Consider the following 23620-nt stretch of genomic DNA (forward strand, 5'->3'; position numbering starts at 1 on the left):
GAAGCTCCGAATATCCTCAAGCCCATCCCCTTCGTTCCCTCCAACCCTTTTCTGAAATTCTTTTTCCCATCCACAAACCGCATCGTCATCACCGCGAAACATCTGTTTCTCACGTCGCAGTGCTCCGTTCTTCCCGTTGACCCCGCCAGGCACCTACTTTAGGTACCTTAGCTTCTGTATAGTAGCGCCTTAGCTCCTGTCCTTCGGCACCTCATGCGCCACAGCCAAGCGACACTGCGCAGAAGCTGACTGACACAGCCACGCCTACGTCGTCACCAGCGACAATCAGGTTGCGAGAGCCCACACCTCATAAGGTCGGACGTCGAATACCCTCAACTTTCAAGCAGCGAAGACCCTCGTCAAAACGTTCAGCCTACGATACCACCTTCTCTGCCCTTTATTGGCACGAACTTATCAAATACCTAATTCGATACATCACCACCACAAAAGCACCCCGCCATGAGCTTCCGGGGCTTCCAGAAAAGCGTCATTCGGGTACGTGTGTCCACTTAATGAGGGGTCCTCCCGTGCCTTCCGCGTGGTGACGTGAAGACGGAACACAAAATTTGGCTGACTATTCATCTCCTTTTCTCCACGACGAACAGGCGCCCCAGCAATTCAAGTCTCGCTTCAATATCGGCGAGCACACAAAGGATGCCGTCTACATCGATTCTGAGCGCAGATTTCAAGAGCTGGAAACCGAGACGAAGCGATTGCACGATGAGTCCAAGAAATACTTCGACGCCATCAACGGCATGCTCAGCCATCAGATCGAATTCAGCAAGGCCATGACCGAGATCTACAAGCCCATTTCCGGTCGCATGTCGGATCCTGACAGTTTAGAGGTTCGCGGCAACCCCGAGGGTATCCGTGCCTGCGAAGAATACGAGGCCGTCGTCAAGGATTTGCAGGAGACTCTTGCGCCAGAGTTGGAGATGATAGAAAGTAGGGTTATTCGCCCAGCCAACGAACTCCTCGATGTCGTCAAGGTCATTCGCAAGTCAGCAGCGAAGCGCGAACACAAGAAGCTCGATTACGACAGACACAGACAAACCCTGAAGAAGCTGCAAGACAAGAAGGACCGGAATGCCAAGGACGAAAAGGCTCTGTGGAAAGCGGAGAACGACGTGGAGCAGGCGACTCAGGAGTTCAACTACTTCAATGATCTTCTCAAGGAGGAACTGCCGCGCCTATTTGCGCTCGAGCAACAATTCATCCAGCCCCTCTTCCAATCCTTCTACTACATGCAACTCAACATCTTCTACACGTTGCACGAGAAGATGCAACACTGCGACATCGGCTACTTCGACTTAACGCTCGACGTGCTTGAGGCATTCCACAAGAAGCGAGGTGATATTCAAGAGCAGGCGGAGAAGCTATCCATCGTGAAGTTCAAGACGACTGGTCAGAGACGCCCAGCGAAGTACGGCGGCCGTCCTGCAATCGAGGGCAAGCCTCAACACCTGCTTACCGCTGGACCTTCTTCCTCTTCAGCTGCCTCAACAACCTCAGCAGCGCCCACAAAGTACGGCGGTTACACCAAGCAAGGAGAAGCCGCCGACTCGAACCCGCCGCCTCCATACTCTCCTCCGCCCACGAACGGAACTTCTGGCGGAGGACTCGCCGCTATCGCGGCAGCAAAGTCAAAGCCTCCTCCGCCCAAGCCCAAACCCAGCCGACTCAGCGGAGCGCCGGCAGCTGAGCACGTCACCGCCTTGTATGACTACGCTGCACAAGCTGAGGGCGACCTGAGCTTCAGGACTGGCGATGTCATTGAGATCATCAGCAGAACAAAGAACGAGAATGAATGGTGGCAAGGTAGATTGAATGGAAAGACTGGGCAATTCCCAGGTGAGTCTTTGTCGCCCGTCAGCACAAACCAAATAGAGACAAACACTGACTTCCTCTGTGCAGGGAACTACGTGAAGTTGAATTGAGTGAGAGCGAATAATAGAGACTCACATCCCCACCAATAACGATCGACACCCGTGATCTTCACCCAAATACACTGTGCCGCAGAGGCACACTAATGAACAACTGCTAGGGCATCGAAAGGGAAGCGCGAAATACTTGCATTTGGAATCTTCGGCGTACGCAGAAGGGACTGCCCCATCATTTCGAGTCGGAAAATGTTGGGAGAGGAGCGAAGGCAAAGGGAGAGAAAGTGAGGGAAACTTGGATGTAGGGGAAGGGAGGAGGGGTGGGAGAAGGGCTGAGGAGAGACGTTGCTCTGCTTTTACCCTTGGAGAAGTGTCCATGTGACACGAGTCTGTTGGTCGCCTCACTTTTATTCCCGGAGGTTTTCGGTGTAGAGAGACCGGCGTCGGAGCGGCGGCATGGCAAAAGAGGACCTTCTGATCCCATTCCTACTAGCCTTTTTTCAAACGATTCTGCAATTGTTGTGTTGTCAAGAATTACAAGAACTTTCTTGATTCTGCAAAGCATCATCGACGTGCTGTAAGTATTGCGTGATTCCACACGAGAGAGCTGTCCATTTGCTTTTTACTGGTTTGTATGATTTCCAATTGTCTCGTATCAGAAGTACGGAGGGCGGGGGAGATCCGAAAATGAGGCTCTCTCCTCTCTTGGCACTTCACCCCCTTTTCTTTGAGTTTCGATAAACATGTTCGGCTCAGCCTGCATATGGCTTCATGTATGGTGCCGGCAGGCGGAAGTGAAAGCAGCAAGTCTTTGAAGGTTGAACAGCTCAGCCATGGTCCAGGGTGCCGCCCTTTGTACTGTAATTTGAACGTGACAGACACGAGCCCTATCGGAATTGGCAAGGTGCATAAAAAGCACTGGGATATATGCAGGTTGTTGAGGTCTGGTAGAATTGTATTTACGTATGCATCTATAGGCCGCCAGCGTGACCTCTTTCTTTCCCCGGGAGTCCAGGACCTAAGCCCGTTGACCCCTGACTCCGAGGGTACCATTGCGTCTTCGGCTGGTCATTACGCAGTCTCGGGCCTGGTGACATGCAGCTCGATTCTATCCACCCGTACTTTGGTTTGTCAAAGTGCAGCTTCAACGTGGGACGATGGGGGGAGGCTCCTTGGACGAGGCGGGCAGACCATACACGGGTTCTGCCCCCAATTGGTCTGTATGTAGTGACAAACAACCCCGTCTTTGTATCGGCAATCGGCGGGAAATAATTGCGAAGGCAGGCTAGCTGTCTCTTTCCTGTACACAAAACTTTCGGGAGAGGGACACATGAGGAGTGAGATCCCAGAAGGGATATCAGCTCCCGCTGTAGTATTGTCCAACGGGAGATCAGCTTCTACTCCAATCCTACACGTCAAGGGCCGGCTTCTCACCTGTCTCACTAGTTAACTGATACAACTCGAAGTAACGAATGTAAGATACGGAGTAATTAATGAAGATAAATTTCAGAACGGGGGTCGGGCTAGCTCGCTTATGGCCCTTGGTAGGAACCGGGGTACTCCGTAGGCAACTCTACACTAGAGTCCCCATCGTGCGAACCACATCCGCCCTTCCTGAGCGGGGTGAGCAAGGGCTTTTTAGAGCAGAAAACAAGGCAACCGACATCCATCCCCCTGTCCAAATACAAAAGCAAAGAATCCAGGCGGACGCTACTGTGAACCTCGAGCGGGCTGCCTGCAGTAACTAACGATAGAAGAGGGCGTAGGTGCAGTTGTCGCCAGCCGAAGACCTCCGTCCCCCAACTTTTCGCGTCTTTGGATGGATCGAAATACAAAATTTTGCATGGGATCGTCATCTTGGTAACCCTATTGAAAAAGTACCAACATGAGATGTTGCCGGTGAGGGATGCCAGTAAGACGTCTAGAACGTTTGATAGAGCTGCCAGCGGCAGGCTCTCATCAGCAACACCGGCACGGGACCAAGTGATCCTTGCGAAACGCAAAGTTGAAACCAACTGGTTTCCCAAGGGCATGGATGGTTTGCAGATATGCGGCCGAGGCTCTTCTTATCCAGGATGGCGCGTCTGGCCTGCCGATGCCCGTCTGCACGTTGGCAGATGTTTGTGACGGGTCAGGAATGGACCCCTCACTGAAGGAAGAGTTTCTCGAATCAGGAGCAGACACCGGAAGGGACTGCGGCGTAGGATAGGGCCCCGAATCCCTCGCATCGTCGCCTTCTGTCGTTTTGTGGGTGCAAGATGGTCTTGTTGGGCCGCCAGGCCACCGAGCGAGTCCGGTAAGCTTAATGGAAGGGTCAAAACAGATGAAGACCAAAGGGCGTCTGGTCTGAGGCCCCCTTTGCCCAATGGCGTATACCAAAGAGCGCTCATCCATGACCCCCGAGATGCTACCGAATGGACTCTGGCCTTGGGGGCAGAGAATATTATCCAGTGCGTCAAGGTGCACATTTCGTTGGCTCACGTCGACCTCTGGTGGCCACGATGAGATCTCGTTAGGCCCATGGGTCTGGTGGGAGACCTGAGCAGAATTGTCAGCTGGTGACTCTTTCGGAACCCGGCCGGTTCCGCTTTGGGGGGAACGAGAAATTGAACGTATTTGCGGTCTTTGCGTCATCGATTCGGTAGCGACAGGATCGTTTACCAGGTCGATAAATGTCTCGCAAGACTGATTATATGAACGTATAAAGCATTGACTTAATGTTATAGTTGGCGATGTTGAGCCGTCATCGCCCCTGTGAACGTAGGTTGTGTACCCTTGCTTCTCCGAGGAGACTAGCTTAGTAGATGAGCAGCGTGGGGTTGATATATATGCGGTTTGGTGTGTGTCAGCTTCGGTATCTCTGTCACCAGGGTCAACGGGAAGGGCCGCAAAAATGACCTCCTTTGTGTAGGCCGTCCTCGCGCTGGAAGACTCGTTGACGAGCCATTCCCTTCGACATTCTGACACGATGATGTTTCCCGTGACCAAGTCTTTCGCGAGCTGCAAAGTACTCCATCGATCATCTATCGGCCCGTCTTTGTGATCTCGTCTCAGCATAGATTCTTTCGACGCCAGCTGCATGTCTCCGGGCTGAGTACTGCCCACAGGCAACCGAAACCCGTAATAATATGATAGCGAATCCGTCTCGTATACTTCAAAACTGTTCAGGCTAGACAAGCCATAAAAATAGTCATCAATGATTTCGAAACAAACGGTAGCTCCGATGTCTGAACCAGCTAGGTCTTCGAGATCCAAGTGACCAGGTATCCACTGCTTGGTCCGTAAATCAAATCGTCGTAGGACCCATCGTTTGAAGCCATCATCCCCAGTCACCGAGTGGGTGCCGTAGTAGAGGTATTCTTGGTTATTGCGCACAAATAGCTTGGAAGTGGATTCGAGACGTTGAGCTGTTAGAAGCGTCCTATTCTCCACGTCGATGACAACGAGGCGACTTCGACCTTCGGTCTTGGGTGGACTGTAAAGACAAGATAATACTCCATGGGCGAAGTGAATTGGACGGAACTTGTACTTGTTGTTGGCGAGATTCGCCCCCGGAACAGACTGAAGCAGCATTCGAGTATCGATGATGTCCTCTGAGTCCGATGAGGCATGCAAGTTGAGGAGACGCAGCACCTCATAACTTTCCGTATAACAAAGCGTGCCATTGCAGTAGATGAAGTCAACTGCATGAGCGACCAGAGCTGTGGTGTATGGCTTGGCAGTGGCGATAGCGTTCCGAAGCTTGACCAGTCGCCGCAGGCAGCGAGCATAATGCTTAGAGGAGCGGGCAGCTTGGAAATCAGCTGAGTACGGCGCATGAGTCTAAGCCACCAAGTCAGCGCGGCCTAAGAGTGGTTATTGTTGTTGAGGCGATGCTCACCTCCAATGCGGCCCGGCAAATATCATCATTGTCCACGAGATACCTGAACTGCTTGCAAGCGAGGCTTAAGTTGAATATGTCATGTAGATTTAAAGAATTTGCGATATAAGTCATGATCTCGATAGGCAGCCTTTGCATCCTCGCAAAGTTGACGGCTGCCATGAACCCGTCCCTCGACCATTCGGTTGAAGAGCTAAAATAGGATGAAGGATCAAGTGCTGAAAAGACGTTGGAAACGCTGTGAAGGTTGTATGTAGCTCGAAGGAGGGGTGGCCGGGGTTCGGAACTTCCTTCGCAGGAAACTAGAAGTCACATGTACCTTAAGGCAGCTGATTGACGAGGCGGCCGCTTCGCATGCAGGTCGAATTCTCCTTCAAGACAGACGACTGTAGCCCCTTTTAAGGTGGCGGTAGAGCCTTGTGCACCCCTCATCCCGACACCGGATGAAGGTGGTAGATCACTTGAGCCTCATCTACCTCAGGTAGAAAACTCCGGTTCCAGACCGTAGCCTCGAGTCGCCGAGAAACTGGAACACTGCCCCTTTCATTTCCGACACTAGTATCGTAAGTCAAAGCATTCCTTTCTTGAGCCTGTACTGGGGGCGACATCGACCGCAGCCTGCGTCAGTGACCGGCAGAGCGTGTCTTTCAAAGGCTTCGGTCTGTAGTACGAGATGGTCTGCTTAAGACAAAGGCCATTGAACATTGTCTGGTGGTTTTGGAGCATGTAAATGGCTCAGCAACCTAGAGTGTTTGGGCTTCCGGAGGAGGGGGACCAACGCGGTGTATGACAAGGCTGCACGGGAGCACCTGAGTCTGCTTGCCTGGCCGTTTGACGAGCAATCAGCAAAGGCAGGAATACCCCATCGCTCGTCTTGCAGCCCCGCTAACTATGAGAAATGCGGCTCTGTTCCGGCTGAGATGTCTGGCAAGGATCGAAGATGCGCTAATACGTAGGCACCGAAAGAGGTAGCTTGTGTTCCCGAAGCCCCCTGATCCCTGCAAGTAGCCAACTCGAATTGAACCTCGCTAGCTATATGATTGGTCCCATCCACCTATTGCCCCATCCGGAGCCTCACTACAGATGAAGGTGGTCAACACCTTTCGGTCAGACTTCCTTTTCCTAACTACGGTGCCATGCCTGTTCATATTAACGGAGACGAAACTGTTCCAACGGATGGACTACTAATAATGCGACTCTGCGGCTCTGCGGCTCTTGGCCAACACAAGGCCAAATTTTCTCTCAGCATTCCCTGGATGCATCGTCACCGTCTCACGAGGTATCATCCTAGTGACCTTGGGTCTAGCAGTTTCCGTCATCTGTGTACACCCCTGACGTAAGTTTTGCTCTTAGGATCATCAGCATGTTCTTATTCTTAGTGGAATGTCTGACTACGCTACTTTTCTATTGGCGTGCCTTGTTCATCATCATTCAAGGACCATCGCCTTGCCAAACAGTCCCACTAGGTCGACTTCGGCCGCATGAGAAGTTTCCAAACTAATCACAATTTACGCCCGTTATCCGTAAGTATGTGTCGAATGGAATCCTGCTCATCGTCAAACTTGAGTCCCAATTTGCTAAGTTCAGTGAATATGAGGCTAGCATGGCTTGGCCGATTCGATTTGAACATCAATCGGGCTCATCAACTGGCGCAACTATGTCAGATGTGGTGAGCCTACATCACGATCTGCTTCCTACAACATCCGAGCCTCGAGAGCTTCAACATAGCTGACAAGCCAATAGCGGGCACAATTGTTGGACTACGGTCGGCTCGAACAATGTGTCCATGCCTTATTCGCCGGGCATTGTGACACCAATTGGCGTCACTAAGTGATGCCTCATTCCAGTGAGGTCTCGCATCATAGGGTGTTAGCGCCAGCTCCTACGGCACTGGTCACGTTCCACTGTCGGGTAGCTTGTGCCCTCCCTGTGACGGGTTTTCACGCAACAGAAGTGCAAAATCCGGAAAAGGCTTGAAAGCCATGGGCGGCATGATACCAGGTCTCTGTTGATGCCCAAGATTTGGGTGCTGACTTGGGCTCGACCGCGCCGGCCCCTCGATTTTATGACTGAAGGCTTAAGAATTCGATGTGATGGCTGGATGTTCCGAGTCTTCCAGCGTCTGTGTGGAAGACACTAGCCTCGCGGAACACCAATATCCTTCGTTTTGAGACCATCCTGTCTTCTTCGTTGAACGTTATCCTCTTAAAGACTGAGAGAACAAGAGAGGGCGACCAGACCAAGCCCCAAGCGTATCACACACCCTTGCCCCTCTCTCTCTCTCTCTCTCTTTGTGAGATCATCTCGATCCTGAAGTTGGTTGGAAACCCGACGGGGTGCATGTGTTACTGCAAATGTCACGCGTCACAACTTTGGAGAACAGTAAACGAAGATCGAGTCTCTACATAGGTAACAGCCCATGCATAAGTATTTTACATCAAGTTACTCAGATCATCAGAAGAGATTTTGGTCATGTGTAGCAATTCGCAATGAGAATTTCCTGACCCGCTGGTAGAGACATGGCCGGTGCTTCTCCGAATCTCCGACAGACTGACAGCCTTAAAGTTCGATGAGGTCGACATGGACGGTACCTCGGCCAATATCTTTAGCATTCTGTGTACTACGTTGCCCCCCTGCGCTTCCTGGGGCCGGAGATGTGGGTATTCCACACCGGGAATTTGTCCGGTGAACCCCGTTATCTGACTACCTTAGCGCTTACGACTTGACTTGGGTGTTTTGGTACTTTGGTGCCATTGCCTTGGTAGATATTCAGGCTTATTAGGGCATTTTTAGTCCTCGGTCCACTTCATGCATGATATGGTAAGCATGTTTAGTTATGTCATCTTCAAACAGCTCAATGGATTGTTTGCTTTGATACGTCAAACGGGAAGTACACACTTTGGCTCCTGAACTCCCGCTTCGTCTTTATGACGGTTAGGCTTGACGAGCTTGTTTCAAGAGCCTTCCACAATTCTGCGGACACGCATATTACCTTCCGTTCACTTTTATGTCCACTGCTGGTTATATCGTAGTGGGAGGTAGATAACCCCTGTCCCAAAATGTTCAAAACACATTTGCCTCCTCTTCACTGTTCGATACTCTGCAATTGGAGAGCTTGCTACTGTGCGGGGTGATATTCCGCACGGCCATTGGAGAGCATAAAAACAGTAGCATGCCAAATGAGACTTAGCTGGGTAGGATCTTCCATCCTGGTTTCCGACTTTTCTCTTTCATGCTTTTGCCCTTTTCAACACGCACGAATCAGCCCTAGTTTTCTCAGAAACCCGCCGACTATGGGTCTCACCGAAGAAGTCGACCTTTGGTCACCCTTCACCAGCGACACTCTGCTGGAAGTTCGCACCAGCGTGATGAAGAAGATGCCCGGACTAGAGGTCACGTCCGGAATCGACAAGGATTTGAGGCATGGCCCCATTCACGTATCATATCTCGGACTCGATGCGGACGAGCATGATCCAACTTTCCATGGTGGACCGGATAAGGCGATACACGGTTGTGAGTACACTGTGATGCTGGTTTAGGCATTCTGCCATCATGACGCAGTTCTGAAAGTTTAGTCTAGATTGCTCCTCTCACTATTCTGGTTGGAAGGTAGAGCATCCAATTGCAGCGGACAGATTCCGACCGGGAGCTTTTGGCGAAAACTTTGTCACCAGACACATGAATGAGCGCAATGTATGCATTGGCGATGTTGTCGCCGTTGGTGACGAAGTCGTGCTTCAAGTCAGTCTGCCACGACAACCATGTTACAAGCTCAACCATCGTTTTCAGTTGAAGAACTTTGCGCCTACGACTTTCAAGTCTAGCAGGACTGGCTGGTATTATCGTGTTTTAAAAGAAGGAACAGTCAAGGCTGGCGACGAGATTAGGCTCGTCGAGCGTAAATGGCCTAAGTGGACCATCGAGAGGATTCAAGAGTACCTGCACCGGAACCAGACTGATGCGGCTATGAATGAGGAGCTTGCATCAATTGAAGATATGGGCAAAGAAAGCCGTGGCGCATTCCAGCGACGAGTAGCCAAGGCTAAAGCTCAAGTCAAGAGGGAAAAGGGGGACCAGTGGAGAGACTTTAAGATTATCGAAAAGACAAGACAAACCCCGAGAATCTCATCGTTTGTTCTCGAAGCCGTCAACCCGATCGAGAACCCAGAATATCTCAACGAAGGGGCTCACGCAAAGCTCAAGCTGCCGAATGGCCTCCTTCGGTCTTACTCCGTCGTTTCTGGGGACCGCAACAAGTTCGAGCTCGGCATTGCTCTCGAGGATAAGGGCCGTGGAGGATCCCTCTACCTCCACAACTCTATGGCTGTAGGCGATGTCCTTCAGGTTGGGCGAATGACAACCGACGTACAAGTTGCCAGTGCCTCAAGCAATCACGTCTTCATCGTGGGCGGTATCGGTATAACCGCCTTTTTGGTCCTTGCCGAGGCATACCACGAAGTCCACTACAATTTTGAGATGCACTACGCTGTTCGCTCAGACGACGACATACCATTCCGTTCCCGCTTGGATGCCTTGGGGAGCAGTGTTCGATTTTATGACCGTAACAAAGGCGAGAGGATGGATATCGGCGACATCATGAAGACGCTCAAGTGGAACAGCCACGTCTACGTTTGCGGACCTACGCGAATGACCGAGGCTGTAAGGATAGCCGCAGAGAAGTGTGGTCTCGATGAGGGCGACGTACATTACGAAGCCTTCTCCGCCGACACATCGGGAGATCCATTCGAGGCAGAAGTTTTGAACCGAGGCGGAAAGGTCCTGAAGGTAGGCGAGGAAGAGACGCTGCTGGAAGTACTCAAGCGGGAGATCGGGGGCGATGTGGAAAGTAGCTGCGAAGTCGGCAACTGTGGAACTTGCAAAGTTGCACTTAAGAGCGGTCGAGTTGATCACAGAGGCACAGCTCTATCTAGCGACGACAAACTTGAGTCAATGCTGAGTTGCGTGAGTCGTGGTATGGGTCGGATAGCTATTGAGATTTAATAGGACACCAGTCTTAACCCGCTCGTTGCTAGATTACTCCAATATATTCGGGTTCACGTTGATGGCACATCATATTTGATTTCAAAACTAGACAGTTTTAAAGCCAGAGCGTTTTGTGCCACCGTACTTCAATTACTCTGAGAATGACACAGGAAGGACTTCAAAGACTTGCCTACCTTAAGCTAAATAACTAGACGGAGGGAGATCCGCCAACCTCACCGACTTCGGTGTAGATCACCCTCACCGACGATAAGAGTGGTGGATTGTAAGACACGGACCATCTAGTCGAGCCAGGCCAATGAAAGTGGTTTCTGATAAGGATAAAAGACCCACCTTAACTTTTTTCTTAGGCTGGCTTCCATCCGGCGAGAATTCTGGCCGCTCAATCTTTACTTCCATAGGACGACAACATTCCTTTGCGTTGAGCCGAGTTCCCGCCAACATGTCAACCGCCGAGTCCCAGGGGGATGGCTTTGTTCTCTTGCCAGTGAAGCTCCCAGCACTTCCATCGTGCCCCATCACCGCTCTTCACGAGATCCGCGTTCGACGAAATGCGCCCAGGATCCCAACCGAGATCGATGATCGAAGTCTCTTCCTCAAGAACGTCCCCGTGGACAGCACTGAAGCTCATTTTCGCCAAGTTTTCTCCGCTCTGGTCGGTCCAGGCCGCTTCGAAAGCATTGCGTTCGAGGATGATCGGAAGAATGTCGCAGCTGTCGACCCAGTCAATGCTGCGAAGATTATGGGTCTAGGCAAGAAGCGCAAGCGCGGCGAACAGGAAGCAGAGGAGAGAGCCCGGGAGGAAGAAATCGCGCGACTGCCCGAAACTTGGACGAGAAGATTGCGGAAAAGCGGTAGCAGCGCCATTGCTCTCTTCGCCGATGAAAAGAGCGTCGAGCTCGTGCTCAAGGCTATCAAGAAAGCGAACAAGACGACAAAGTTTCCCGTCTGGGGACAAGGTGTTTCCGAGGATGAGCCCGAGCTTGGATCCGAATGGGTATCTGCACACATTCAGCTGTCGCGCTGTGACAAGGCGGCAACGCAGAAGTCAGTCCACGCCTTCTTCAACGTTTTCAACCGCAAGGAGAAGGAAGCGGCGGAGATGGCCAAGAGGTTGCGCAACGAGCCAGACGAGGACGGCTTTGTTACAGTTGTCCGCGGTGGACGTGTTGCTCCGGCCAACAAGAACGAGGCCGAAGAAGCCCGACAGAAGATGATCGACAGGGCCTCGAAGAAGAAGGACGAGACTACGGACTTCTACCGCTTCCAATTGCGCGAGCGTCGCAAGGCAGAACAAGCCGCTATGCTGAAGAGATTCGACGAGGACAAGAAGAAGGTCGATGCCATGAAGGAGAAGCGTGGCAAATTCAGGCCGGAAACATGAATTTACAGAGGAAGTTTCCAACACATCAAACAAGATACCCATTAAACAACATCAAATTCAGTGTAAGTGGTCTCTCCTCTTTCTCAGTGTACTCCCCTTTACATGATGACGCACGCGGGGCCAGCGAAGCACCTGGAGGCGAAGGGCTTGTCCCAGAGTCAGTGGTGCAGTGCCGACAAACACCGCGTTATATATATCTTCTCAACTTTGTCTGACATTTCGATTGGGGCGGTCTTCTTTTTCGATTAACGATAACTCTTGGAAAAACAAAGACTTACGCAACGCTAGACCACCAGATTTGGAGAGCAGGCAGACAGGCTCTCATGGCAGCAAAAGACCTGCTGTGCGGGTCATAGAACCGCGTTCGCGGGAATAGGAGGTCTTTTGCCGAAGAGACTTGCCGTACACCTCCACGCCCTTTTGCCCGGGAGTGACGGAGGTTGAGTGGGTGGAATGAGGAAACCTGTGCCGAGTCGAGTCGCAAAATAGAACCGCCGCGGCGCAGATAATCACGGACTGGTCTGATTTTCGCGACCGCCACGCCGCTCAGCGTTCTCGGTAGAACAAATACAAAGCCACGTGAGTGGCAAGTCGACGTCTCCCAGTCATGGCCTTCTCTCCCATCACAATTCCCGCAATCCTGGATTGAGCAACGCCGTGTTTTCAGGTTCTGGACCAGTGGATGCCTACTGTTTAATCAAACGCTCCTCTGTGCAGTGCGTGGCGTCAATGTTCTCTTCGACACTACTCCTATTCAGGTGTTGATTGTATTTCACCTGCTGCCCCTATGCCCCTCTACTATTTCCCACCTCGTCTTGGTTCCAGTCCCGCCATGATAATTTAGCGCTAGAGCCGGGGTATCATACTACTCAACTAGTTCTAGTGAAAGAGTACTCGACGCGCCAGTGTTGGGCTACCACATGGCTGGTTCTCATGAATCGTGACGAATAGGTGAAGTAGACAAGGAAAGTTATTTCTTCGGGGGCACGGGGGGTCACCAAAGTTCCACGGTTCCAATATGTACATTATCCACCGCTCTCTCACAACGCTCCCCGGCGACTTACAAAAGATCCATTTTATGCGTATCTGCCTACTCTGTGCCGCACATCGACGTCTAATTCATGAAAAGATCCTGGCACGATGCGGGTTTACGGCTATCGTCGCCGAACTCACCTCAACAAGGGCTTAAATGATGCTTACTGCCTCGGCGTTTGTATCCGATTCGGCATAGGTCAAAGTAGGAAGAGAAGCCCCACAACACCCACGAATCCATCATGGGGTCACTCTGAGCCCTTTTCCCATGGTGGTGATGTCTCCCACATACCCACTTCTGAGCGCTGAGACCCTGCCAAGCATTGCCATACTCACGCACCGATGCTTATCGTCTTCAGCTACACCCGAGAATAGCATCGTAGTTGAGGATGGCATTTCCATCTTCGCCTGAAGTCTCTAGCGTGGGGAACAAAATCCTGCCGCTCGTCACACGGACTTTGACGCGATGGGCCGCGATTGCCAGCTAAAGGATTCATGACATGCGGGAACCGCGCAAGATTGAGAAAACGACTCAGGGTCTCTGGTAGGGAGCTGCGGATTCATACGGCACCGCAGTCTACTCTTATGAGCAAAATGCACGGTACTTTGGGAATTGGAGGAACCCTTGTTTTCTCTCAGGATCGTGTGCGTGCGTACCTGCAGCTTATTCCCACCCACAGAGTGTGCAAACCGAAAGAGCGGCGTATAGCCCAATTAGCCGCAAAAGCCACCAAGTCCAGCCGCACCTCGCTCCTCGAAGTAACAATAGTCGCCAACCAACATCCCCTTTGAGTTAGTCCATCGGCCGACATAAGTCAAGAGACTAATACCATAGCCGCATCGCTCGACGCCCCCGTGGCACCCATCGTGGGATCCCCCCAATCACTGTCAATCTTTGCCGTTTCTGTAATTTCCTGTGCCCCTTTCCCGCACCTGATTTGGCGTAGTCAAGGTAGACTCTCCGGCTGGTGCCCGGACCTCACGATGCTTGGCTCCGGTAGCCATCATGGGAGTCGTGCATACGAAAACGATTTCCTTTGCAAACCTCCTTACCCTTCCGAGACACACAGACTGCAATGGCGAATGGTACAACACGGCCAGACAGGCCACCTTAGACTCTGTTCAGCGGGCCCTAAAGGAGGATATTTCCAGGACGAGAACCTCGCTTAGCCCTTCAAGGACGTCTGGCCCGCGATGCCGCTGTGCCTCTGGCCGTGTAAGTGGCCCGCGTACCAGCGGCACGGGACAGATGCTCGAGCATTCAATGGGATGGCAGGACATCTTAAGCGGCACCTCGTCCACCTAGAATGGGCTTCGTCCCGTCCACCTCAACGCACCACATCCGCCAACAGCCGTGTCGTCCAGCACCTCCTAGAGCACTCTTGCTCGTCCAACGACGTATCTCACGTCAAGTCATTCGTTACTCTCTAAACAGCCTAATCAAGTCTCTCTTTGGATAATTATAATACAGCCATAATGGCACCTTCACTCTTTACCCTAGGCACGGCTGCCCTGGCCTTGGCTGGTGACGCTGTCGCTAAGCAGTTCGTCCTCGATGACACCTACGACTCCACGAACTTCTTCGACAAGTTTGACTTTTTCGAAAGCAAGTATGGCACGGGAGACTATAATGACGTCGATCTCACTTCGGGCTACATCAACTATCGCACCCGTGTGGACGCCCAGAAGTTAGGTCTCATCAACAATGCCGACGGCGAGGTCTACGTGGGCCCTGATGCCCACAACATCACCGAGTTCCCCGGTGTTGGTCGTTCAAGTGTGAGACTCGAGAGCAAGGCAATTTACAACAAGTCTCTCATGGTCGCCCGCTTTTCTCATCTTCCTAAGCCTGTCTGCGGTGCCTGGCCTGCTTTGTAAGTTCTCTGTCCAAGAGTGAATACCCGGGTCTTCCCATACTAACATCATCGAAGCTGGTCCTACGGTTCTCCGTGGCCTAAGAAGGGCGAGCTTGACTTCTTCGAAGGCTGGAACAACGCGGTAAGGTTATCGTCTGCATGTTTGCATCCTAATTGCTTTGCTGAACAACTACGATAGGCTGCCAACAAGCCTGCTGCCCACACTTACCTCACATCCGAACAGGGCCAGTGTATCATCAGTGAGACCGGGCAGACGGCCAAGGTCAACACAGCCAACTGTGATCAACAGGCTCCTGGCCAATACACCAACGAGGGCTGTACTACTACAGCCACCTCTGCTGATCCTTGGGGCTCTTCCGATGGTGGTATCTGTAAGTGAAGCCAGCATATCAGTCATAGGATGGCCTCAACTAATTCCTGAACATAGATGCCGTTGAGTGGACAGACGACTACATCAAGTTCTTTGGTAAGGACCTTTCCACGCCTTCGGTTACAATGTGAATGTACACACAACGGATAATTTTAACAAGACATCTAGCCTGGACCCATTCCGCAGCTCCCAAGAACATTGGCTCAGACTCGCCCGATACCTCCTCCTGGGGAACTCCCTCCATGCTCATCGCCAATGACAAGTGCAACATCAACAGCCATTTTGCCGATCAGAGACTTGTTCTGAACATTGACTTCTGCGGCGTTCTCGCCGGCAATGAGTACATCTGGAAGGACCAGTGCGCCGCGTCCACTGGCCACGCTGTCTGCTCGTCGTATGTCGCGGCGAATCCCAGCGCCTACAAGGACACCTACTTCAAGATCAAGGACATTCGTGTGTTCAAGGAGGGCAGCAAGGCCGTGACGACTTCCGCGTCCTCTTCGTCTACCTCTACCTCGACTTCCGTCTCAACCTCGACCTCGACGTCTGCCACAACGTCGTCTGCTTCGACATCATCCGCCTCCACATCATCCGCCTCGACGTCTTCCACTTCGACATCGTCTGCGGTCACATCGACTACCATCTCCACATCGGCATCTGCCTCGGCGTCCGCCTCTGCTTCCGCCTCATCCTCGACGAGCGCCTCCATCTCTGCTTCTGCTAGCGGCTCGGTCACGGCAAAGGACACGTCTGTCAGCACCTCTGTCTCTGGCACTGCCTCTGTCTCTGGCACTGCCTCTGTCTCTGGCACTGCCTCTGTCTCTGGCACTGCCTCTGTCTCTGGCACTACCTCTGCTTCTGGAACCGCGTCTGCCTCTAGCACTGCATCCGCCTCTGACTCCAAGACCGCCTCTGGAACTCTTTCTGGATCAGCCTCTGCATCTGGTTCTATCTCAGTCTCGGCTTCAGTATCTGCTTCTGGCTCCGGCTCCAAGTCTGCCTCCGCCTCCATCACTCCCACTGGCCCAATTACCACAAGTGCGACCGGCACCAAGCCAGTCACCGCCAGCGCGTCCGGTTCGATCTCCATCAAGTCCAACAGCATGACTGACGAGGATGTCTGCACCGAGAGCGACGCCATCAGCACCAAGACTGTCGTCACCAGCAAACAGACCCAGGCGGCTTCGACAACAACTCCTCCCGTCGAGCTCACGACCTCGACAGTTTACACCACCAAGGTGTCTACAATCACCGCATGCCCACCTACCGTCACTGACTGCCCAGCCCACCTCGGCAAGGTCACGACGCAGACTATCGCTCTGTACACCACCGTCTGCCCCGTCTCGTCTGTCCCTGCTCCCAAGCCCACCGAGCCAGTCAAGGGCAACGACAAGCCCAACCCTGGCCCTGGTCCTGCCCCTGGCGTCTCAACCACCACCTTCACTACCGTCTACACTATCACCAAGTGCCCGCCCTCCGTTACAAACTGCCCCGTGGGAAGCGTCACCACCAAGATCGTCACGACGTCGGTGCCCTCCGCCGGCACCTCGGTACCCATCGTGACAAAGGTCGTCCCCACGGCCCCATCGGGCCCTAACTCCGCCCCCGGCCTGACCAAGACCCTCTCCTCGGTCTCCACGTCTGGTACCCCTCCCAAGCCCAGCGCCCCCGGTGGAAACAACTACGGCTCCGGCTCCGGCAACGGCAACGGCACTATCCCCAAGCCTCCTCCTGGCTTCAACGCCACCGTCCCGGTGACCAAGCCAACCACCCTCACTGCCTCCAAGCCCGTGGGAACGGCCCCCGGTGCATCAACAACTAGCTACTCTAGCGCCAGCTACCCGACCAAACCGGCCGTCGTCGTCAACGCGGCCGTCCAAGCGGGTGCCAGCTTTCTGCTAATGGCCATCGGTGCCGTCGCCGCCTTGGCTCTGTAAATGACTACAAAGCTTTAGTTCCTTTTGACGATGTTGATGGGTGTAGATGTTAGAACAATGTTTAATGTATGTTGAGATACGTGTAATTTGGTACAAAGAGATCGATCACAGTCATTCTCCTTCCTTTTGTTAATACTTGTACATGATCGGCACATCAACTTAGACTTAGAGACGTATAAAACCTAGTTAGCTGCCCGGCTGCTTTGTAACTCTCCATTCAAAGGCATCGAGCTTCGTGACGTGCACCGAGATCTCACCCATGAGTGGTCTCTGAAGAACTTGACGTAGGTACCCTATGTTAAGCATGTGAGAGAGTCCCATGATTGAGCTGAGTGATGACTGTTGTCGTTGGGAAATTCCAATTTTTGTCTACTGGCTTTTTGACCTTCAAGGGCCTTTTTACTAATCTACATGAATGACGATGATGCGTGTTACCCCCGTTCGCTTCCGTGAAACCCCCCAAAAGCCGATTCTAGGGAACCGAGGAGTTCCCAAATAAGAAAATTCCACGCACTACTTCACTGGGATCCGGCCTCTGTCCAACCGCCCACACGTTTGAAGTAGTCTTTTTCTTCTTCGTCATTATCAAGTGTCGTCCATTCTTGTCATCCCGCTCTCAGTAGCAGCCTCCAAGCGACGAGCTAGCTGTGATGTAGTCTCTAGTAGTCACAGGGGCGGAAGGCCTTGTGCTACGAGCAGCTGGACCCTATCTACCACCGCCCTTCTGCATCTTGGTGATTTCGGTCTGGTAACGGATCTTGAAGCCGTTGCACAGCGCTCTCATGTCAGGGTAGCTCTGCTTAAGTAGCTCGAAGCCGCCCGGAATAACACGAACAGGCCACGAGTTGACACGAGATCCACGACTCGCCTTGAAGCAAAGCCAGAAGTAGCCGGGATGCTTGGGATCGATACAGAACGCATAAGCGGACCGGTTGGGATTGGCATCGATGTATGTGGTGAGCCATTTCTCTATATTGCATGGTCAGTTGTTGCTCATCTTGGGAGTAAATTACGGAGGCACATACCGAGATCCGTCTTGGACCGCTTCTCAAACTTCTCATGCTGCATCATCTCGTCCACCTTGCGAGACATAGCCTCGATATGTTCATGGATCAACTCATCCAGATCCTTGTAGGTGAACTTGCCACCAACCTTGAGAAGCTTGCCGACGGAAAACTCCGTCTCTTTTTGGAGCTCAAGCACGTCGACATGTTGGAAAACACCATCGGCGACCTTCCAGGTGATAGCCAGATGGTCGTTACCTTTTGAGGAAGGTCGAATGATGACCTCTCCGGCGGCTTGGGTACCAAGCCATTGCTCAGCTTCCAATCCATTGAACGGCTTGAAAAGCGGGTGTTTGATGACTCTTTGAGTGCGTCCGGTGGTCTTGTCCTTTTCGCGGAGTTCTTCCTTATCGGCTGCCTCCAGTCTCTCGTCCCACTGTCCATGGCCGTGGTACAATTGGCGCTTGTACGGGCGCTTGACTTCGGCTTCTCTTGCAGAGAGCTTGGCCAAGAAGTCCTTGTAGTTTACCTCAAGAACCTTGGCTTGCACCGTCTGTCCGGTTGTGAGAAGACCTCTGACACGGACACCGTCGGGGCCATCGTGCGACTCGATACGGCCCTCTATGCCGCAGTCAAGCTTCACTATGGCGAAGTCATCTTTCACCACCCGGATGTTGACGGGGATGATCATGCCCTGGGCGAGTGTGTCCTTGGTCTCGCCGGTGAACATTGTGAAAATCTCGTTCGGACCAAGGCTTGAGAAGTTTCTGCGCAACTCTTCGTAGGGGGCTTGAAGCTCAGCCCGAATTGTCTCGAGCGTAGCGCGCTTCCGCTGGCTGTAATTGCGCTCAAGTTGTTCTGCATACTCCTCGAGGATAAGCTCATTAACCTTCTCTTGTTCGTCTTCCTTGAAGAGTTTTCGAACAATAGCACCAGGTCCATTGTGATCCGTCTCCGCTTTGACGTCCTCTTCATCAAGTTCAAGGGCGTCGGCTGCCATCTTGCGACCCAGCTCGTAGTCTTCCGGGTGAACGCGGGTGTTGTCAAGGGGGTCTGAGGCGGGGTTGGTCGCATCGTAGTCGATGAAGAGGAAACTGGCACAATTGTTCCAGACTCTTGGGCCCACGACTGGCAGCTTGCCACTGTCGGGGTCACCAACCAGCTCATCTCTGCTGCCGACAGCTCCTCCGTTCGCGTTGATGGCTTTGATGACGCTTGTAGCCTTTCGGGGGCCAAGACCGGCCACATAGGGTAGGAGGTTCGCTGTGTAAGAATCGCCCACAGCCTCGTTGATGTTGACACCGCACAGGTTAACCATGTCAACCATCGCTGACTCAAGGTGTTTGAGTAGCTTCTCTTGGGGTAGCAGGTTTTGACAAGGATGGAAAGCTAACGATGCAATGTCTTTGCCAAGAGCCGCATACTCCTTGAGAGGGTTTTGCATGTAGTGCGCCAAAGCGATGCAATACCTTGTAAGGGAACTGAGAGTAGGGTGCTCAGCGACTGCTCGGGGGCTGTCCTTGTAGAGACGAGCCACCTCGTCATTGACCACGATGACTTCGAGAGGCTCAGTGCGGTACTCCCCAAGCTCAGGGTCATCAAACTCAGGCCCCATCAAGCCCTTCTCGCTGATTAGACTTTCCAAGTCTCTCACTAGCTTCTGAGTATCTGCAGACCATCCGCTAATACCGATGGCATCCGGGCGACGCCTGTTGACGATCTCGACGAATTCTTCGCGAGCTCGCTCGTCACGAGCTAAATTGCCCAGTTTTCCCTGCTCAATGACCCGGCCATCTTCCTCAACGGACGCCCAAAGTGTAGGGTCGCGAGCTGGATCGGCCATTCCGTTGGACAGAGTGATGATTCGGGGCAGTGTGCCAAGAATCATACCCTTGGGCTTATATGGTGCTTGATCGAGCCTCTTTGAGTATTCTTCGCGGCAGGCTTTGAGAACTTCTTCTTGGCATGCAGTCCGGAGAGACTCCTTGACGCCCTTGGCAATGATCTTGGAAAGTCGGGGAACAATGAGATCAAGTACCTTCTGACGTTCATCGTTCCATCGATCCGCGAGTTCACTGTAGTTGTCTGAAATGAACTCTTGACGCAATGAGCGCTTGAAGCCCTCGTCGTTCTCCAACGTCAGCTTAACCTCGATGAGACCTTCTTCCTCTGCCTTCATCATCTTGAGGTAGAGATCTGGCTGGCGAGCAACGTCGGCGATTGTCTGGTTGATGAGATACTTGACCTCGTAGAATGGATGTGACTCGTCAATCTTCTTCAAGCCCTTCTCTGTCCGGCGACAGCTGATTTCGCCCATCTGGTAGAAGTTGACTCTGAAGTGCTTCCGCATACGAGGGTTGACAAACAGCTCCTCTGCGTACATCTGGCGAGCAGCGTACATCACAGTATCACCAGTTTGGAATTCTTCATCCGTAAGGGAGTCGGCGAGGTCGTCGGGAAGCTGACTGTCGTCGTCGGCCCAAACCTTGTTGCCCTCGCGAAGAGTGTTTTGAGCGAACCGATCCGGAGTGATGCCGTAGGCACGGACAAAACCGATAGCCTTGCTCCTCCTGACTCTGTCGACAAGATTTGATTTGGAGCCTGGGCGCTTCATCTGATTGCTATTGCCGTTCATGAAAGACAGGTCCTTGAGCTCGTTCGTGTACTGGAAGTGGAGGTAGTCCTGCAAATCTTGCAATTCTTCCATGGTCGCAGCTTGGGGAATCATATCCTCGAGTACATCGTCCTTGATGCTAGCAGCAGATTTGAGATTCTCGAGCGTCTTTTCCAGAGCGTTCCGCTTTTCGATCAGTGAACGGAACTTGATATCAAGCTCCAAAATCCGCCACAAGTCGTCCTGAGTAAGAAGCTTGTCTGCGCTGACAATCCATTCGGGGGCGTCTGGGTCGTCGCGATGGTCGGGATTTTTGGTCTTCTTGGCATGGATCAAGTAATCCTTGCGATGCTGAAAGACGTAGGGAACCTCAACGTCGTCAACGACAAAGAACTCGAGGACCTTGCCGATCGCCTTGGTGAAGGGTCCGTGTAGTTCAGATTGGAGCAGTTTTTTGGGCCACATCAAACCCGCAATCCACCGGGCCTCTTCCTTGAACTGCTCAGCGCTAATTTGCAAGTGCTTGAAGGGCTTTCGGTCCAGCTGGAATCTTTCAGGCTCATCCGTGAATCGGATCTGGTTGTCCTCGTCGGTCAAGAGCTTCTCCTTCAACTGTGAAGGCTCAAACACGTCCTTGAGCTCAATAACCTGCTCTTCGCGTTCGCGGTCTTCTTGCTCTTCTTCCATTTGGAGGGCCCAGTCGTAATCCTCGCCATTACCGAAGATTGCCTCCATGTCCTCCAGGGCGTCTTTGTCGAGGCCGGAAGTGTCGACGACACCTCCAACTCCTCTGTCGCGGGGCCGGGCGACTTCGGCATCTTCCTGCTGACGCGCTCGTTCGTCCTCATCCTCCGGGTAATCTTCCTCGATGAAGTCTTCGAACTCGTCGGCCTGGGGGCGGTAGTTCGATCGGCCGTAGGGTTTTTGGTCGTTGACTTCCTCGTCGTCATCGGAGAACATGTCCTCTAAGCCACGTCGCTCGGGGCCACGTTCATCCTCGTCCCGATGTCCTCGTTTGAGACGTTTGAATTTAGGCTACAGATACGTTAGTACAGCCGGTAACGATAGTCCATGGGGCATCGTACCTGTGTTGGTGCTCTGCGCTCAATTTGCTCCCCGATAAGTTCCAAGTCATCCTCGTCCAGCCGCTCTTCTTCTTCTCTGTCGCGATGCTCTCGCTTTCGCTTTCGCTCGTGAGCATCTTCGTCCTCGCCTTCTTCCTCTTCCTCATCTTCGTCGACAATGAATCCCTCGCGAATCTGAGTGGGAGAAATAGTTAGTCAGTCGTCAATGTAATTTGAATGGTCATCACCTACTTTGCGCGCTTCCTCCTCATCTTCATCGTCTTCTTCCTCTTCCGAGGAGTCTTCAGGGGCCGCATTTCTTCTGCGCGCAGATCTAGGATCGGCATCCTCATCTACAGACTCCTCATCCTCATCATCGAGCTCGGCCTCGCCGTCGACAAAGTCACGCATTGAGGCGCTCATCTTGAGGTTGCCTATTATCGAAATCGCAGCGCGTGGTGAAAGTGACGCCCTTGTCGGTGGATGGTACCTGGTAGGCGCGTTGCGATCGCTGAGAGAGCTCGACTAGGCTCAAGATTTTGATTAAAAAAAAAGAAGTTTCGTGCCCGGACTAATGAATCGATGTCGAGATGGGTTCGCTCAAATTTGGAGGAAAGAACGTGGGCAAGAATTGAAGGAAGGCGTCCTTGACCAGGCAATTTTCAGTTGCCTCTCCAGCACGCCTGCACTTGGAATAATTGAAAGCTTGGACCTTCAATGGCTCTCCCAGCGCGCCTCGTTCGCTGACCCGACCTTCAGCCTCGGACCCGGAAGACCCACTGTGGCTGGTGATAGTTATTCCGACTTCCGAATAGAACCGTCTATCTTATCGGTTTATCCGAAAGATATTCCTGTGAGGTAAGGTATTCCGTACCTACCTTACTACGTAAGGTACCTACGCCACCTCTGATACCACGTGCAAAGTGATTCTGCGTCCCCTGCTCGCTGATGTGAATCCCAGATTTCCGAAGACTAGCTATCCTGGGCTGATTTATCCACATCCCGCTATTCCAAGTCGTCGCCCATGACTCTATGTACCCGATATGGTCTCATTGAGAAGGGTCACTGCGTCAACTCGAGCATGCTTCAGAGAATCATGAAGCTTCAGTGACTATTTCTTGGGACGGCGGCCAGCTCATGTAGCTCACCTGAACAACGGGAAGCTTCTTGCAATGATCGATACTAGGGGTAAACAGCAACCTGTAGTGGTCTGTGAGCGTTTAGCTAACCGGCCTTTGGGTTGCCTATAGTCAGCGTGTTCCTACTCGTTCCAGCTGTTGCCTCACGAACGCAGCAAACTCCAGTGACTTGCTAATTGTGCGGAGGCAGAGGGAGTGCAAAGAATCTGTCAACCCTATGCGATAGGACATCCATGATACTGTTTCGAGTTCACAGTTGACACCAGCAGCATAAACAGAAAATCGAGAGGGAGGATCCTTTCAAGAGTTTTCATCTTTGTCTGTCAACATGACACATACGTTGGCGCCGCAGGGAAGCGCATTTTGCAGCCAACGACAAACTAGCAAGCCATGAACCCGTCATGCAGCATTTCATGGCACATTCCCGCGCTTGGGCAG

General features: G+C 52.5%; 5 protein-coding genes across 5 annotated transcripts; 4 read left to right on the plus strand and 1 right to left on the minus strand.

Moving 5' to 3' along the window:
- Positions 1 to 459: 459 nt before the first annotated feature.
- Positions 460 to 1937, plus strand: hob1 (BAR adaptor protein Hob1; the record flags this gene model as incomplete). The annotated part of the gene is made up of 3 exons (XM_053191308.1): positions 460 to 495; positions 606 to 1851; positions 1915 to 1937. 3 exons carry the CDS (start codon positions 460 to 462, stop codon positions 1935 to 1937), a joined length of 1305 nt encoding a protein of 434 aa, XP_053051291.1.
- Positions 1938 to 9053: 7116 nt separating this feature from the next.
- N0V96_005145 (uncharacterized protein) lies at positions 9054 to 10761 on the plus strand (the record flags this gene model as incomplete). Its single annotated transcript, XM_065757315.1, has 2 exons — positions 9054 to 9277; positions 9396 to 10761. The coding sequence occupies 2 exons, from the start codon at positions 9054 to 9056 to the stop codon at positions 10759 to 10761; spliced, it is 1590 nt and encodes a 529-aa protein (XP_065614084.1).
- A 442-nt stretch (positions 10762 to 11203) lies between these two features.
- N0V96_005146 (uncharacterized protein) lies at positions 11204 to 12145 on the plus strand (the record flags this gene model as incomplete). The annotated part of the gene is made up of 1 exon (XM_053191310.1): positions 11204 to 12145. One exon carries the CDS (start codon positions 11204 to 11206, stop codon positions 12143 to 12145), a length of 942 nt encoding a protein of 313 aa, XP_053051293.1.
- Positions 12146 to 14653: 2508 nt separating this feature from the next.
- Positions 14654 to 17361, plus strand: N0V96_005147 (uncharacterized protein; the record flags this gene model as incomplete). Its single annotated transcript, XM_053191311.2, has 5 exons — positions 14654 to 15051; positions 15109 to 15175; positions 15233 to 15425; positions 15482 to 15520; positions 15593 to 17361. The coding sequence occupies 5 exons, from the start codon at positions 14654 to 14656 to the stop codon at positions 17359 to 17361; spliced, it is 2466 nt and encodes an 821-aa protein (XP_053051294.2).
- Positions 17362 to 18067: 706 nt separating this feature from the next.
- Positions 18068 to 22466, minus strand: SPT6 (Transcription elongation factor spt6; the record flags this gene model as incomplete). The annotated part of the gene is made up of 4 exons (XM_053191312.1): positions 18068 to 18330; positions 18387 to 22014; positions 22065 to 22238; positions 22296 to 22466. The coding sequence occupies 4 exons, from the start codon at positions 22464 to 22466 to the stop codon at positions 18068 to 18070; spliced, it is 4236 nt and encodes a 1411-aa protein (XP_053051295.1).
- Positions 22467 to 23620: the final 1154 nt, after the last annotated feature.

The sequence above is a fragment of the Colletotrichum fioriniae genome, assembly GCF_027942845.1.
Source record: "Colletotrichum fioriniae strain IMI 355084 chromosome Unknown scaffold_5, whole genome shotgun sequence".
NCBI lineage: Eukaryota > Fungi > Ascomycota > Sordariomycetes > Glomerellales > Glomerellaceae > Colletotrichum > Colletotrichum fioriniae.